We start from the raw sequence: 12,302 nt of genomic DNA, 5'->3' as shown, positions 1-12,302 counted from the left end.
ATCTCGGGGCTGCCCAGGTGGACTTTGGCTCCCTCTCCACTCGCACGCCCTGACCTTCCCCAGCCTCCAGGAGCAGCACCCAGGACCCGCTGGGTGGCCTCAGTGTGGTGGCAGACTTCTTCAGAGCAGCTTTGGGAAGGTCAACACAGCTCCTGTGTGAAGAGAAAAACAACAAAATGAGGTCTATGGTGAGAAGTCACAGGCAGGGAGGTTTTTAGGGATGCACCTTAACTCCAGTCGATGCCAGTGCCACACGGCGGTGCCTTGCCTGCTGTGGTGTGCTCCAGGAGCACCGCTGGCTCTCCCTGATGTCAAAATGCTGGGGTTGCCTGGGGAAGTGACCGTCCTCCTCACCCTCCGTGTTGCAGCCCTCGATGTGAGGGTGCAAAGCCCTGCTGCTGTTTCCTGGCGTGCTAAAATTGAGCTGATCCTTGCCCTGCAGCCCCACAAAGCTGCACGACGGAGGGAACCGGTGCGAAGGTGAGCGGCTGGGACAGGCTCTGCCCCCGGCAAGGACGCTGCCTGCTCCCACTGCATGCAGCCTTGGAAGGCTCCGGATTTAGAAAATTCCCCAGTCGGCCTGGGGATGCTCTGATGATCTGGGGACCCGCGTGGGAATTCAGATCACAGCCTGGGTTTCTGCAGTGCCACAAGGCACATCTGTATGGGACAGATGCTGCTGGTTTGGGCCCACCTTGCCAAAGTGGCCAGGGCTGGAGCAGGGCAGTTTGTTTTAGCAACATCTATTTATAAATTAGCATCAGTGCAGGGAAAAATACTCATTAAAAAAAAAATCAACAGAAGGTTATGTTTCATTTCAAAATAAATAAAAAAAAAAAAGTCATTTGTTCTTTTGAAATTTCCATTTGTTTTCTAATTTACCCAGATAACTTGATAACCAAACCCACCCCTCTGCAGGTGAGGGTATCGACCCCACATTTGACTTGAAATTTAATTTTCTTTTTAGCCAGCAGCACAACACCCTCCTGTTCCACTCCCCCCGTGTCCTCAGCACCACGGGTACCCCTGCAGAGCCCCCATTGCTGCTGCCGCTGATCTCACCACAGCCTCTTTGGGAGAACCCTGTCCTACAGAAGCGATGTCCTGGGGTCCCCACCGGCACAGCCCCTGCCTGGGGGGAGGCAGCCACCACCGCAGCCCCTGGGGCCTCTGCTCCCTGTGCAGCCCTGGCACAGCCCCCGCCGCCAGCCCCACTTCCCTCCCCAGGGCTCAAAACAGGCAGCGGGGCTGCCTGGGCAACCCTCACCTGGGGACACAGCCTGGGGACCCCGCTGCTCTCTGAGGCTCTCGCCCTTCCCTGGCACCAAATTCTCTTTGCTAAATCTAGCTCCTGCTGGTGCAATTTCCCCTTTCACTCTCCATCGGCTCCTGCATACAAAGGACCCCGGACAGACCTGTCCCTCCCCGGTGTGCTCATCACCACCGTAACCGAGCCTCCAACCCCACCGGGACCCAAACCCCAGCTCCCTGCCCCGCTCTGGATCTGCGCAGCCTCCCCCTTGCACCTGGCTGCTCCGAGCACCTGCAAGCGCTGCTGCCCAGCCCTGTTTGCTCAGCTGGGGCTGGCCGGCATGTGACAGGCATGGGGACGCCGTGGTGCAAGCGGCCGTACTGACCTGCTCCTCCGCAGGGCCCCGGCACCGCCGTCCTCCCCGGGAAGCCTCGGCCTCGCTGCTCCCACCTCTCGGGGTCTCCCGGGAGCTGGCGGTGTGCGCAGAGGTGTGGACGTGCCCGCAAGGCGTCCCCAACGCCGCCACTCCCTCGCACGAGGAAAGGAATTTCTTCCCAGAGACGCTTATCACCTCGGGAACCTCCGCTTCCCAGCAGAGCCTCCGGAGCGGAGGTCAGCGAGGCAGCAGGGCGCTGCCTGCCCAGGGGAAGCCTCACTGGGAAACAAGCGCCGGGGAGCCTGGGGAGGCCGTGTCTGGGCTCCGTCCCCCTCCATGCGTGTTCACCCCGTGCCACCACCGGTCCCTCCCGGCTCTCACCTGTCCCCTGCTCGGGCGCCGTGTCCTTGAGGCTGGGGACTTCCTGTCCTCGCTGCCCGGGGACAGGCTCAGCAGCCCGGGGAGCAGCTCGGGAACTCCCTGCTTTTCGGTCAGACTGCGAGTGCAGACACACAGGACAAGAGATCTGTGGACCCAGCAGTATTTGTGTGCCTGGGCAAACAGTGCTATCTGAGAAAAATAGAGTTGTTTTTTTTTCTTTCTTTCTTTCTTTCGAAAACAAGGAAAGGGTTAATAATCTTATCCAATATTCCTGTTTCCTTCTGGGAGATTCAGACGTTGACCATTCCTTGGCAGGCTCAAAATGAAGCCTCCTCGCTTTTCAGTTTGTAATCTAAAAATGAACCTGAAAGAAAAAGGAAACCGGCCTCCATCTGATGGCAGCCTGGGAAAAAGCAAACAAACAAGATGAAACATTTTGTTTCAGGTCAAACAAACTTCTGTTCCGTGGTTTTGATGCTCTGATAGGGCTTGGGAACCTGCTTTGGTGCTGGGCTGGGCAGCGTTTTCCTCCCCTCGTCTGCTGAGAACCCCCCCGGCCCCAGCAGTGCCCCGGGCAGGAGGGCAGAGTCCGGCCAGCCGTGGCATTTCCTCATTCCTGCGCTCCTGTTCCTGCTTTCACCTGCTGCAAACGGGCATGGAGAGGTGTAAAACCCTGCCCTGAGCACAGCCCCCTGGCTGCTGGGGGCAGAGGGGTCTGCCCCAAAGGGTCCCCCAAAATGGGGCAGGTGGCTTTGTGGTGGTGCCAGCTGTGGGGGAGCTGAGGATGGAGGGCAGTCATGCACGGATGCAGGACACAAAGGAAATAAATTGGTTTTGCAACAAAATCAGCGTGGCAAATTGCTGAGACACAGGCCTGGCTGTAAGACATTTCTTCTCCGTGGTGGCCCTCACTCAGGAATTTCCTTCCACCTCCAAGACCCCCTTACCATTCCCCGCCCTGCGCCCCGCAGCCCGCAGTTGCTGCCCGCAGGGCCCCTCTCTGCGTCCCGCAGCGAAAGGGTTACGCGGGCGCCGGGGCTGAACCACGCTGAACTCAGCGCTTCGTTTTCAGAAATGCTGAGGCCTGCGCCTCTCCCCGGCTCGCATTGTTCCAGCCAAGGGCGGAGGAAGTGAGTGCTCTTGGAAACCAGCCGGCGGGCCTTGGCCGTGCCGCCGGGTCGGGTGGGCTCAGAGCTCCTGCGCCCCAAGCCATCGGGGGTCCCCAGCACCCGGGAGCAGCCTGGGTTGTGCTCTGGGGTCTCCTCCCTGCTGCTTGGTTTTGGACCTGCAGAATCCTCTCTGAATGTGGCTGTGACTCTCCAAACGTGACCGTGGCTCTCCAAACCTGACCACAGCTTCAAAGGCGGCATGCGGCGTCCCCGCCCCGGGGAGCTCGCAGACTGCTCGGACACCGGGACAGGGATGTGCAGGGCACCGATAAGGCCTGGGAAGGAAGGAGGAGGGAGCAGAGCCAGGAGGAAACAAGGCTCGAGGGTTTGAAGGTGGCCGCAGCCCCTGCTGGTGCTGTGCTGCTGGAAGGAGCCCCTCAGCTCACCTCTGTGCAGACACCTCAGGGGGTTTCCAAGCGTGCAGGGACCAGGACTCGGAGCCTTTCTGAGCCCTTTAGCTGCTGCAGCCCTTCTTCACTGCCCCTGCTCAGCAGTGACTGTGCTCAAGCACCCTGCTGTGGGTGATAGCAGAGCTCCTGCAGCCCCCACTGATGCTTCTGGGGCAGCCGCAGGAGGTACCAGAGGATTTTGGACACAGAGCTGCCATGGAAAAGCTCTTTCTGCCTCTGAAAGAGCTTCTTCCAAGAATGCAGGGAGGCAGAGGCAGCCCAGGTCTCATGTGCCCTGCCAGATGTGAGCTAACAGCTCCTGGAAATATCGCGTGCCCTCGGGATGCTCCTCCCAGCCCGCACCGGCTCCTGTTGGGTCTCTCCTGCCTGCACCACAACAAGGTTACAGGGTGAGGGGCGCGGTGCCAGGCTCCCTGCCCGCACAAGGACGCTGCCCCCATGCAAGGGGCCATGAGGTGTGCCATGAGCTGCTGGTGTCCCCACTCGTCCCACATCCCAGATCCCCGACTCACCTTGTCACTTTTTTCACCACGAATGCAGGACCGGAGCCCTTCCCACCGCCCCTCCGACCAGCACCACTTCTGGAGCCCTCATTTTCCCTCCCTCCCGACACCGCCTCAGCCCTGTACCGCCGTGAAGCCCAGCCCAGGGCTCAGCCCCACGGGGACACACGTGTGGCTGGCAGCCAGCTCCGCCTGCCCTCCAGCAGAAGGTCCCCAGGTGATGCCAGGTCTCTCCTGCCCACCTGGTTTCTCCTTGCCGATGGAACAGCTGCTGCCAAGGGGTCCCCCTCCACCCTTCATGCTGTCCCATCTTGTCATGGCTTCTCTCCATGGTCCCTCATCCCTGCTCTCCTCCCATGCTGGAAATATCTCTGCCCTGCACTGGCCAGAGCATTAAATGCACTTAACCCTATCAATAATGCAGGAGAATCGATGGCAGGTAGCTTGTAGAGAGCTTCCACCCCCTGAGGGACACCGAGACCCCCCCGAACTTGGCCAGGCAAGGCGTGGGGTGCGGATAAATGCCTGCAGCCTGCATCAGGGTGGTGAGCTCCTGCTCTGCTCACCCTCTGGCCCAAGCATTGTGGCAGGGGTGCTCTCACTGCCCCAGCGAGCCAGCTGCTCACTGGCTGTGGGGACACAAGGGTGGCACCAGCTGGCCATGGGCACTGGGGGGGCTCCTCTGGGTGCACGGGGCTGTGCTGGGTGTCAGCACCGTGTCCAGGGGCCACCTTCACTGCATGAAGCCGGGGCATGGCCAGCACTCAGAGCACGTTCCCACTGGGGATGCCGCATCTTCCAGCTCCTCGCCACGAGAGGGGGGACGGCTGTGGGGCCTGCTCAGCTGCTGGTAGGTTCCTGTTGGTGCAAACCTTCTGCATGCAAATCCCAGGGGGCCTTCACCTCCCCCAGGAAGGACATCGCTGCAGGGCCCTTGGCCCGGGAGCACCCAAGCTCTGCCTCCCTCTCTGAGCTCAGCATCATCCCATGGGACATTATTCCGTTTTCAGCCTCAGCGTCCCCCAGCAGACCCGCAGCCTCACGGGAATGCTCGTTAGCTAATTGCTACCAACCCTGCAGAAGTGCCCGGTGCAGCGGGGCTCTTCCCCTCCAGCTTATTAATTCTCAGAACCAATAGATGGCAGCAACCACCGCACCATCAGCATCCCCAGCCTTGCACAAGGGAGCCAGCCCCCAGCCCTGCTGCCCCAAGCCCCCAGCCCCCAGCAGCGGCACCATGCCCATGGCAGAACCCAGATTTCTCCATCACGAGCTGGGTGCACGCTGTGGCAGGGCCCGGGGAGGCACAAGGTCACCCAGCCCATTTACAGGAGTCAGGATGAGTCCCTGCTGCTCCCCAGCCTCACCCCACCAAAGCAGCTGCAGCACCACGGCACGGAGCAGCAGCAAAACCTCACAGAGCAGCCGGTTCCCACAGCATAATTAACATAGGGTGGGGAAAGTACCACGGCACTGTGGAACCGGGCTAGCAAAGAGAACCAGGAGAGGCTCTGAAATGGGGACCGGCGTCCTGAGCAGCAGCTGGGCTCAGCGGGGACACGAGTGACACCAGCCAGGGCCAGAGGACATCCAGAGGCGCCCTTCCCACCATGAGTGAGCGCACCCAGGAACCGCTGGATGCTGACCCGCAGGGCACAGCCCCGTGGCACAAACCCCCTGGGGTATGCAGCAGGGGCTCCTGCGGTGGGAGAGGTGATGGAAAATCCAAAGGGAAAATTGCCCCAGACATCAAAGTTTTTTTCATTGGTGAGGTCTGCAAAGGAAATGTATTTCATCTGGAGATGTCTCTAGAAAATCAAACTTTCAAAATATTTCACTTTAACTTCTCTGTTTCCCCGCATTTCTACCTTCCAGCCTCTCTTTTCCTCTATTATTTTTCCCTACTTCTGTTTTTACCTTTTTCATATTTTGCCGTTGAAATCGAAATGCACAGGACAAGGAAGGAGAACGGAAAGTGACACAGTGAGCACAACCCCCCAGATCCCCAATTTTTCATTTTTCAATTTCACCCACAGTAGGAAAACGTTCACAAAAACTTGTTTTGTTCGTCTTTAGACTGCAAACATTGATAAAATCCCAGCCTCCCTCATCCCTCTTTCCCTTCCAGTATTCACAATACGAGCTGCGACGGGCTGAACCGGAGGGTCCAACACGGAGAGCACCGAGCAGCAAGTTCAGGGCTTCAGGCTCAAGCTCCATGTGACAACCACGCAGTAAAGGGAAAGTATTTAAAGAAATAGTTTGATAATTCTGGCCAGCTAGTAGTTTTACACTTCCTCGGGAGGAAAAAGGAAAAAAAAAATAATAAAAAAATAACCTGCTTAAAATATTAATTGCTTATGCTGATCCAGATTTTTTTTGAAGCTCTTAATGATCCAAGCTGCTTGCAAAGGTGTTGGTCCTGATGCCATTTGCTTTTAGAAAGAAACAAAGCAGCTCGGTGAGGCTAAGCATCTCGTTTTGATATTTTCAGGGTGGAACGTTTTGATTTTTCAACTTGCAAAGCTTTGCTGCTTTATTTATTTATTTGTTTGTTTGTTTGTACACAAAGCTGGGGTTGAAATCAGAATGAGAGCTTTCAGTTTAAGCTAATGAATCCAAGCACTTTGATGCAAATCCCATTGTGTTTTCTCAGTTTTGTTCTCCAGGAATTTATTTTAAGTGTCCGCGTTCCATTTTTAGCCTGTGGGGAAGAAAAGAAAAAAGTGAGATTTCCTACAAGAGAGAGAACCCGCCACCTACCCGGGGGTAGCGGTTCTGCGGTAATTCTTACCCTTAGAATTGTAAAAAGAAATGATTTTTCCAAATTACGTTGCTCAGGCTCCTCGCGGTGGCTGGCTGCAGCGTGGCATGGAGGGTGGGCAACGGGGAAGGGAGAGGAAAACGCCGTGTCCCTGGGACAGCCTGCTGGGTGCAGGGACCCAGCGGTCCCCAAGCTGTGCAGGAACCACTGTGCTTCTCAGTTTCCCCACGAAACAATACGAGGAACAAAAGGAAAACCAAGCCCATGTGATAACAAGAAGATAGCAGCAGCATTTGCCAAGGCTACATGGCTCTTACTGGGAAGCAGCGGCCGGGGGCTCCCCAGGGAGCATGGCAGGAGTGGTGCCAGCCTGGTGCCACCAGCGCTGTGCCTCTCACCAGGACTCGCGGTGGGCACGGCTGTCCAGCATCATGTCCTGGGGTCCTGGTGCAGCGCTGGTGGGAGGGAGGATGGTTCTTCTCCCATTGATCCTCGGTGCTTGAGGGCAGCTTAAAAGGGAAAACTAAAAATAAACCCAACCTCCGATGACCTTTAATGGGTCGAAATGTAGCTGGCAGTGGGAAAGCAGATCAGGAGCCTCGGGGTCAGGACTGCAGCTGGTAGGAGTCTCCCTTCGCAGCACTGCGGCTCATCCAGAGCTGCTGGCGGTGCCCGGCCTCATGGCTGGGCTTTGTGGGGTTGGGAGCAGGGGCTGCACCAACATCAGGCACATGGACCCCGATATGCATGCGGGGGGGGGGGGGGGAGATGAAGCAGCCCCAAAATGCCTGGCCTCAGGCAATATGCCCCGATATTGCCTGGGAGCCCCAGCCATGCTGCATGCCGTAGCAGTGTGCTCCTTGGCCCTTGGCATGCAGCAGTGGCAGTGGTCAAGAAGGAAAGATCCTGGTGGGCTTTAGGACATCTTTTTTTTGCCTGCCCTAACACCTTTGCCATCACTCCTCCTTCAGGCAGATCCTGCAGCACCTCTCTTCTTCTGGTGCCCTGATCTTTCAGGAAGAAAGCCCAGAAATCCCAACTTGCAAAATAAGCTCCAGAGCTTCCACAGCACTTGTTCTCACTCATCTGCTTTTGATCTGGGAACATTTCTTGCACTTGTCCTGGCCCATGTGATGGCAAGGTGGATAACGCCAGAGGACCTGTAGCTCCTGTGATGCAGCATCACCTGGAGCAGAGCCTCCTCACAACTTGTCATTCTTTTTTTAAAAATTTTTTCTTCCTTTTTTTTCCCCCCTTAAACCCTTTGCACAGCACTGAAACTAATGGGTGAAAATTCAAGTTTGCTTGAAAATCATCTGTCGTTCGACTGTCGCTTTAGTGCAGGCAGCCTGGGGAACATCTGCCTCTGCCTGCCTGCGCCTCCTCCTCCTGGTGGCACGAGGACTTGCCGGGAAGGGCTGGTGTGCTGCTCTGCACGCTGGAAGAAACCCAAACCACTGGGGAATGCCTTGGTAGGTGCTGGGACCGAGGCAGAGGAGCAGGGGTCCTGTGCTGGGTGAGGAACCGAAGCGTGCTGCCAGGTCCCACCGCAGCCTGCCGTGGCCCTGGGTTAAACACCCACTGACCTCTGCTTCTCGTTGCTCTGTTTCCCAGGGACTCCCAAAGCAAAATGCCGAGCTCCTTCGCCAACATCACCAGAAGGGTGAGTCTGGCTTCGCACTGGGCAGCAGCATCAGGCCAGTCCTGACTTCACCTGTGCCAGGGGATGACAGACGAACGGATGGGAAAGCGTCCGGTGCCACAGAACTCCCTCCATCCCGTGACACAGGTCGTGCACTGGAGGGTAACGGGGCTCCCGCCCCCTTGGGTGTCTCCGCAGCCTTTTAGGAACATTACAGCCTGGCCTTACAGGCTTTTTTTGTAAAATGTCACCAGCTCCCAACACGTCAGAGCCCGGCCTGCCCAGTTCCACGTGCGGCACTGAGGGCATGGGGGCTGCGCTGGGGTCCCGCGGGCATCTCGCTGCCATAGTTTGGGCTCAGGTCTCCAAGCTCAGAGAGCTCAGAGAGCTCAGAGCCCTGCTCTGCCAGCTCAGGGGCATGTCTGTGCTGTGACACCTGGAGCAAGGGCTGCAGCTGGGGTCTCTGGCCAAGACATTTCCACTCCTTGTAACTGCAGCGCACTGGGCTGGCAGTGGAGGTTGTTCTCCAAGACGTCCCTCGGTCCAAGGGCAAAGAAAGGGGGTTGAAAGCCCGTGGCTCCTGGGGAGAGACCTCTGAGAGCTGCTCAACGTGGCTGTATGCGTTTGTGTTTGCATGTGTGTGCGTGTGGGATGACAGGGATGCTATGGCTGCAAATAAAACCAAAATGCAAGAGCTGCCGATGAGCTGACCCCGTGTGCTTTGAGGACAGAGATGTTTATACGGCCCTGTAACCCTCTGACCTGCTGGCTGGTGTTTCCCTTGCAGCACCTCCACTGCTCAGCCCCCAGTTCACGCAGCAGCGTGCAGGGACCGCTTCCTCATGCTCTTAACTGAAACCCAGTTATCACCCACGTGGGGAAAGTTTGGTCCAGGTGACTCCCTTGGCATCTCACAAGGAGGCAGGGCTAAGAAACCAAGCATCCCAGGAAGCAGTCAGTAAAATTAGATGCAACGAACACCATTTTTTACTCTGTCCTCCTACCCCCATCAGTGCCATGTCCCTTCTTAGAGTGCTGCAGGGTCCTGCAGGCAGCAGCTTCCTCTGCACAGCCTGGGTTACTTTTGTGTGCTGGGTGCTGAGCAAGGCGGGCACCTTCTGGGAAAAACACGCATCTAATAAATGCTGTGCAAGGCTGCGTTGCAAGGCACAGCCACAAAGGGATGAAAGAAGGCTGCGTTAACATCCTGACGTTTCCTCATTTCTGACTTCTCAGGCACCCCTAACACCCTTTCAAGGCAGTTTTTGCAGCCAGTTTCCTCCAAGAAAAAGCAAATTGAGTTTTCAAACACCGCAGGACAGCGTGGAGCACGAGGGGCTCAGCACGGCCACAGCCACAGGAAGGGAAATAGCAAGAATGACAACAGATGGTGCCGCTCATCCTGTTAACAGAATGTGCCTAGCAAGTGACGCACAAGGCTCGCCGGGCACTGAGCGATGGCCGTCCCGTCCCAGAGCAGCGCTGCAGCCACCCCCCTGAACTGCTGGGCATGCCGCTTGGGTCAGGCGAGGCGGTGGTGTCCCGTGGCAGGCTGTGGTCCATCGGCCACAGGCTCCCCAGCACGGGTGAGGACAGAGCAAGAAGGTGTGAAGTCCTTGCGGTGGTAGCATCAGCGCTGGTGTGCGTCAAGGAAGGGGTGTGTGTTGTGGGCACCGTCACGCTGGCAGGTGCCGAAGGGAGGGTCGCAGGACGTGTTAGCGGTGAAGGGGAAGCATACGGTAGGAGAAGGCAGCGCAGAGGGGCAGATATTGGGAGGCGGTGTTGGGCACCGGCCTCCCCCTCCACGGCGGTGTGGGTGCAGGTGGGTGTAGGGGGTTAGTGAGTGTAGTGCAGTGAGGCGCAGAGCATGGTGGTGGTGGCAGCAGTGGAGAAAGAAAAAAAGGTGGCATCGCCAAAGCATTATGGCACAGCAAGGTTCCAGGAGCCCAGCACAGGCCCAGCGCAAGGGGGCAAGATTTGGGTGGGATGTACAGTGCCCGCCACCGCGAGCCATGGTTTTCTTTAGGGCTTAGGTTTTGGGGAGCAATAAAGTTCAGTGTCCGGCTGAGAAGCATTAAAATAAAACCGATTAAACGGAGAAATGCTTGTAAAAGGGATGGCTCCTTGGCAGCTAGATACAGCGAGCTTTGCCTTGGGGTCAGGGTTCTGGTTTAGGGCTCAGGTTTTGGGAGTGACAAAGCTCAGAGCCCTGTCGTGTGTGGGATTCGATTCAGGCTGCCAGCTGCAGTCTCCCAGGAGGCTTCATTATAACTACTTCATGGGCAGCTTAGGTAGCTTTAATCGAAGGTTAGGGGGAATATTAGAGGGGGGAAAAGGTTTGGAAGGAGAGAAATCACAGAGTCCTGTTGGGAGTGCGGTGGTGTAAAGCTTGCCAAGGGCATTTCAGGTCTCCTGGACTGCAGTCTAAGGTTCTTGCTACTTTGCCATTAAAAGCTCACAGTCCCAACTTGGGAGCACCTGATGTCCAGCCCAGAAAGGATGCACTCCTGGGAAACTGGAGAACCATTAAGAAAAAAAGAGAGAGAGAAAAAAAACAATGACATGGAGAATTGCTCGTAAAAGCGATGGCATTAGCCTGGCCATGCCACAGCGACAAAAACCACAGCACGCGCTGGGCCAGCCGTACTCAACAAGCGTGTCCAAGCCCTGTGAACAGCGCTGCTGGACTGGGGGTTCAGGGTACGGGCTGGATTCGGGGTTCAGTGTATGGGTTGGATTCGGGGTTCAGTGTATGGGTTGGATTCGGGGTTCATGGTACGGGTTGGATTCGGGGTTCAGGGTACGGGCTGGATTCGGGGTTCAGTGTATGGGTTGGATTTGGGGTTCAGGGTACGGGTTGGATTCGGGGTTCAGCCCGGAGCCCCCTGAGCAGCGCCGCGCGAGGCCGCGCTGTGCCCGAGTAAAAACCCCGCCAGTGCGCATGCGCAGCGCCCTTCCCCTGCCGTACCGCTGTTTTGTCACCGGGCGGCAGCAGAGGGCAATGCTGCCTGCCGCCTGCAGTACCGGAACCTGCCAGCAGGCGGCGCCAGAGGGCGCCGCGGAGCTCGCCCTGTGCCCCGCCCGCCGCTCGGTGCGTGGCGGCAGAGCACCGCCCCCGCGCATGCGCGGCGCGTTTAGGGCGGGGCGTTCGGCGGTGGGCGTCCCACCGCGGGCCGTGCCCTGCGCCCTCCGCTGGCCCCTGTGGGACCAAAATGTTTTTGCGTCAGAATTGATAACAAAGTTTTACCAGGGAAACAGGGAGCTATGGCTGTGTGATGTGCATACGGGGTGATACATGCATTGGGGAAAAAATAATGGAAAGAAAGGGGTTTAATAAACAGGGAAAGGAATCGGTCCATGAAGAATTAATGAGGCAGATTTTGGAAGATCTGTTGTTGCCTGAAGAGAGTGATGTGGTGCGAATCAAGAGGACGTGAACAAGGGAACTCCCTAGTTGAAAACAGAATTGTAGGTGGAAAGGCTAAAGAATTGGCTTTGCAATTAGAAGTAGGAATGAAGCTGTTTCTTCTACATGTGCTTCAAGCTGCCACCAGAAAAGCAAGTATTACATGAAAAAGAGACAGAAACCTTCAAGGAGTTAGTGACAAAGGAGCCAGGAGGATGGTGGGCTCTCCCTGATGGTGCAGAAATAGTAAATTAACAAATAATGAGGGAAATCTTAGCTGTTCTACATCAAGGAAGCCACGGGGGAGTCCAGGCAGTGTGTGATGCTGTACTGAGAAAATCCGAACGTGTCGGACTGCGGCTGTGTCACACTGCGTGACATCCCGAGTGAGTAAAAAGG

General features: G+C 56.9%; 1 protein-coding gene and 1 long non-coding RNA gene across 2 annotated transcripts in view; one reads left to right on the top strand and one right to left on the bottom strand.

Annotated features, from left to right (window-relative positions):
* The first annotated feature begins 316 nt into the window (after positions 1 to 316).
* The window catches only part of SRA1 (steroid receptor RNA activator 1), a 23,298-nt gene continuing 11,312 nt past the window's right edge, over positions 317 to 12,302 (top strand). The window contains exons 1-2 of the mRNA XM_035338944.1: positions 317 to 480; positions 3,161 to 3,186. Coding sequence (XP_035194835.1) covers positions 317 to 480; positions 3,161 to 3,186 — 190 coding nt within the window. The remainder of the gene's footprint in view (positions 481 to 3,160; positions 3,187 to 12,302) is intronic.
* LOC118174015 lies at positions 6,624 to 7,074 on the bottom strand. The gene is made up of 2 exons (XR_004754494.1): positions 6,886 to 7,074; positions 6,624 to 6,795 (listed from the first exon to the last, which is right to left on the bottom strand). It is a non-coding gene; the product is annotated as an uncharacterized LOC118174015 (long non-coding RNA).

The sequence above is a fragment of the Oxyura jamaicensis genome, chromosome 13 (assembly GCF_011077185.1).
Source record: "Oxyura jamaicensis isolate SHBP4307 breed ruddy duck chromosome 13, BPBGC_Ojam_1.0, whole genome shotgun sequence".
Lineage (NCBI taxonomy): Eukaryota > Metazoa > Chordata > Aves > Anseriformes > Anatidae > Oxyura > Oxyura jamaicensis.
The sequence above is the reverse complement of the archived record's forward strand: the minus strand, read 5'-3'. Positions and strand labels throughout refer to the sequence as shown.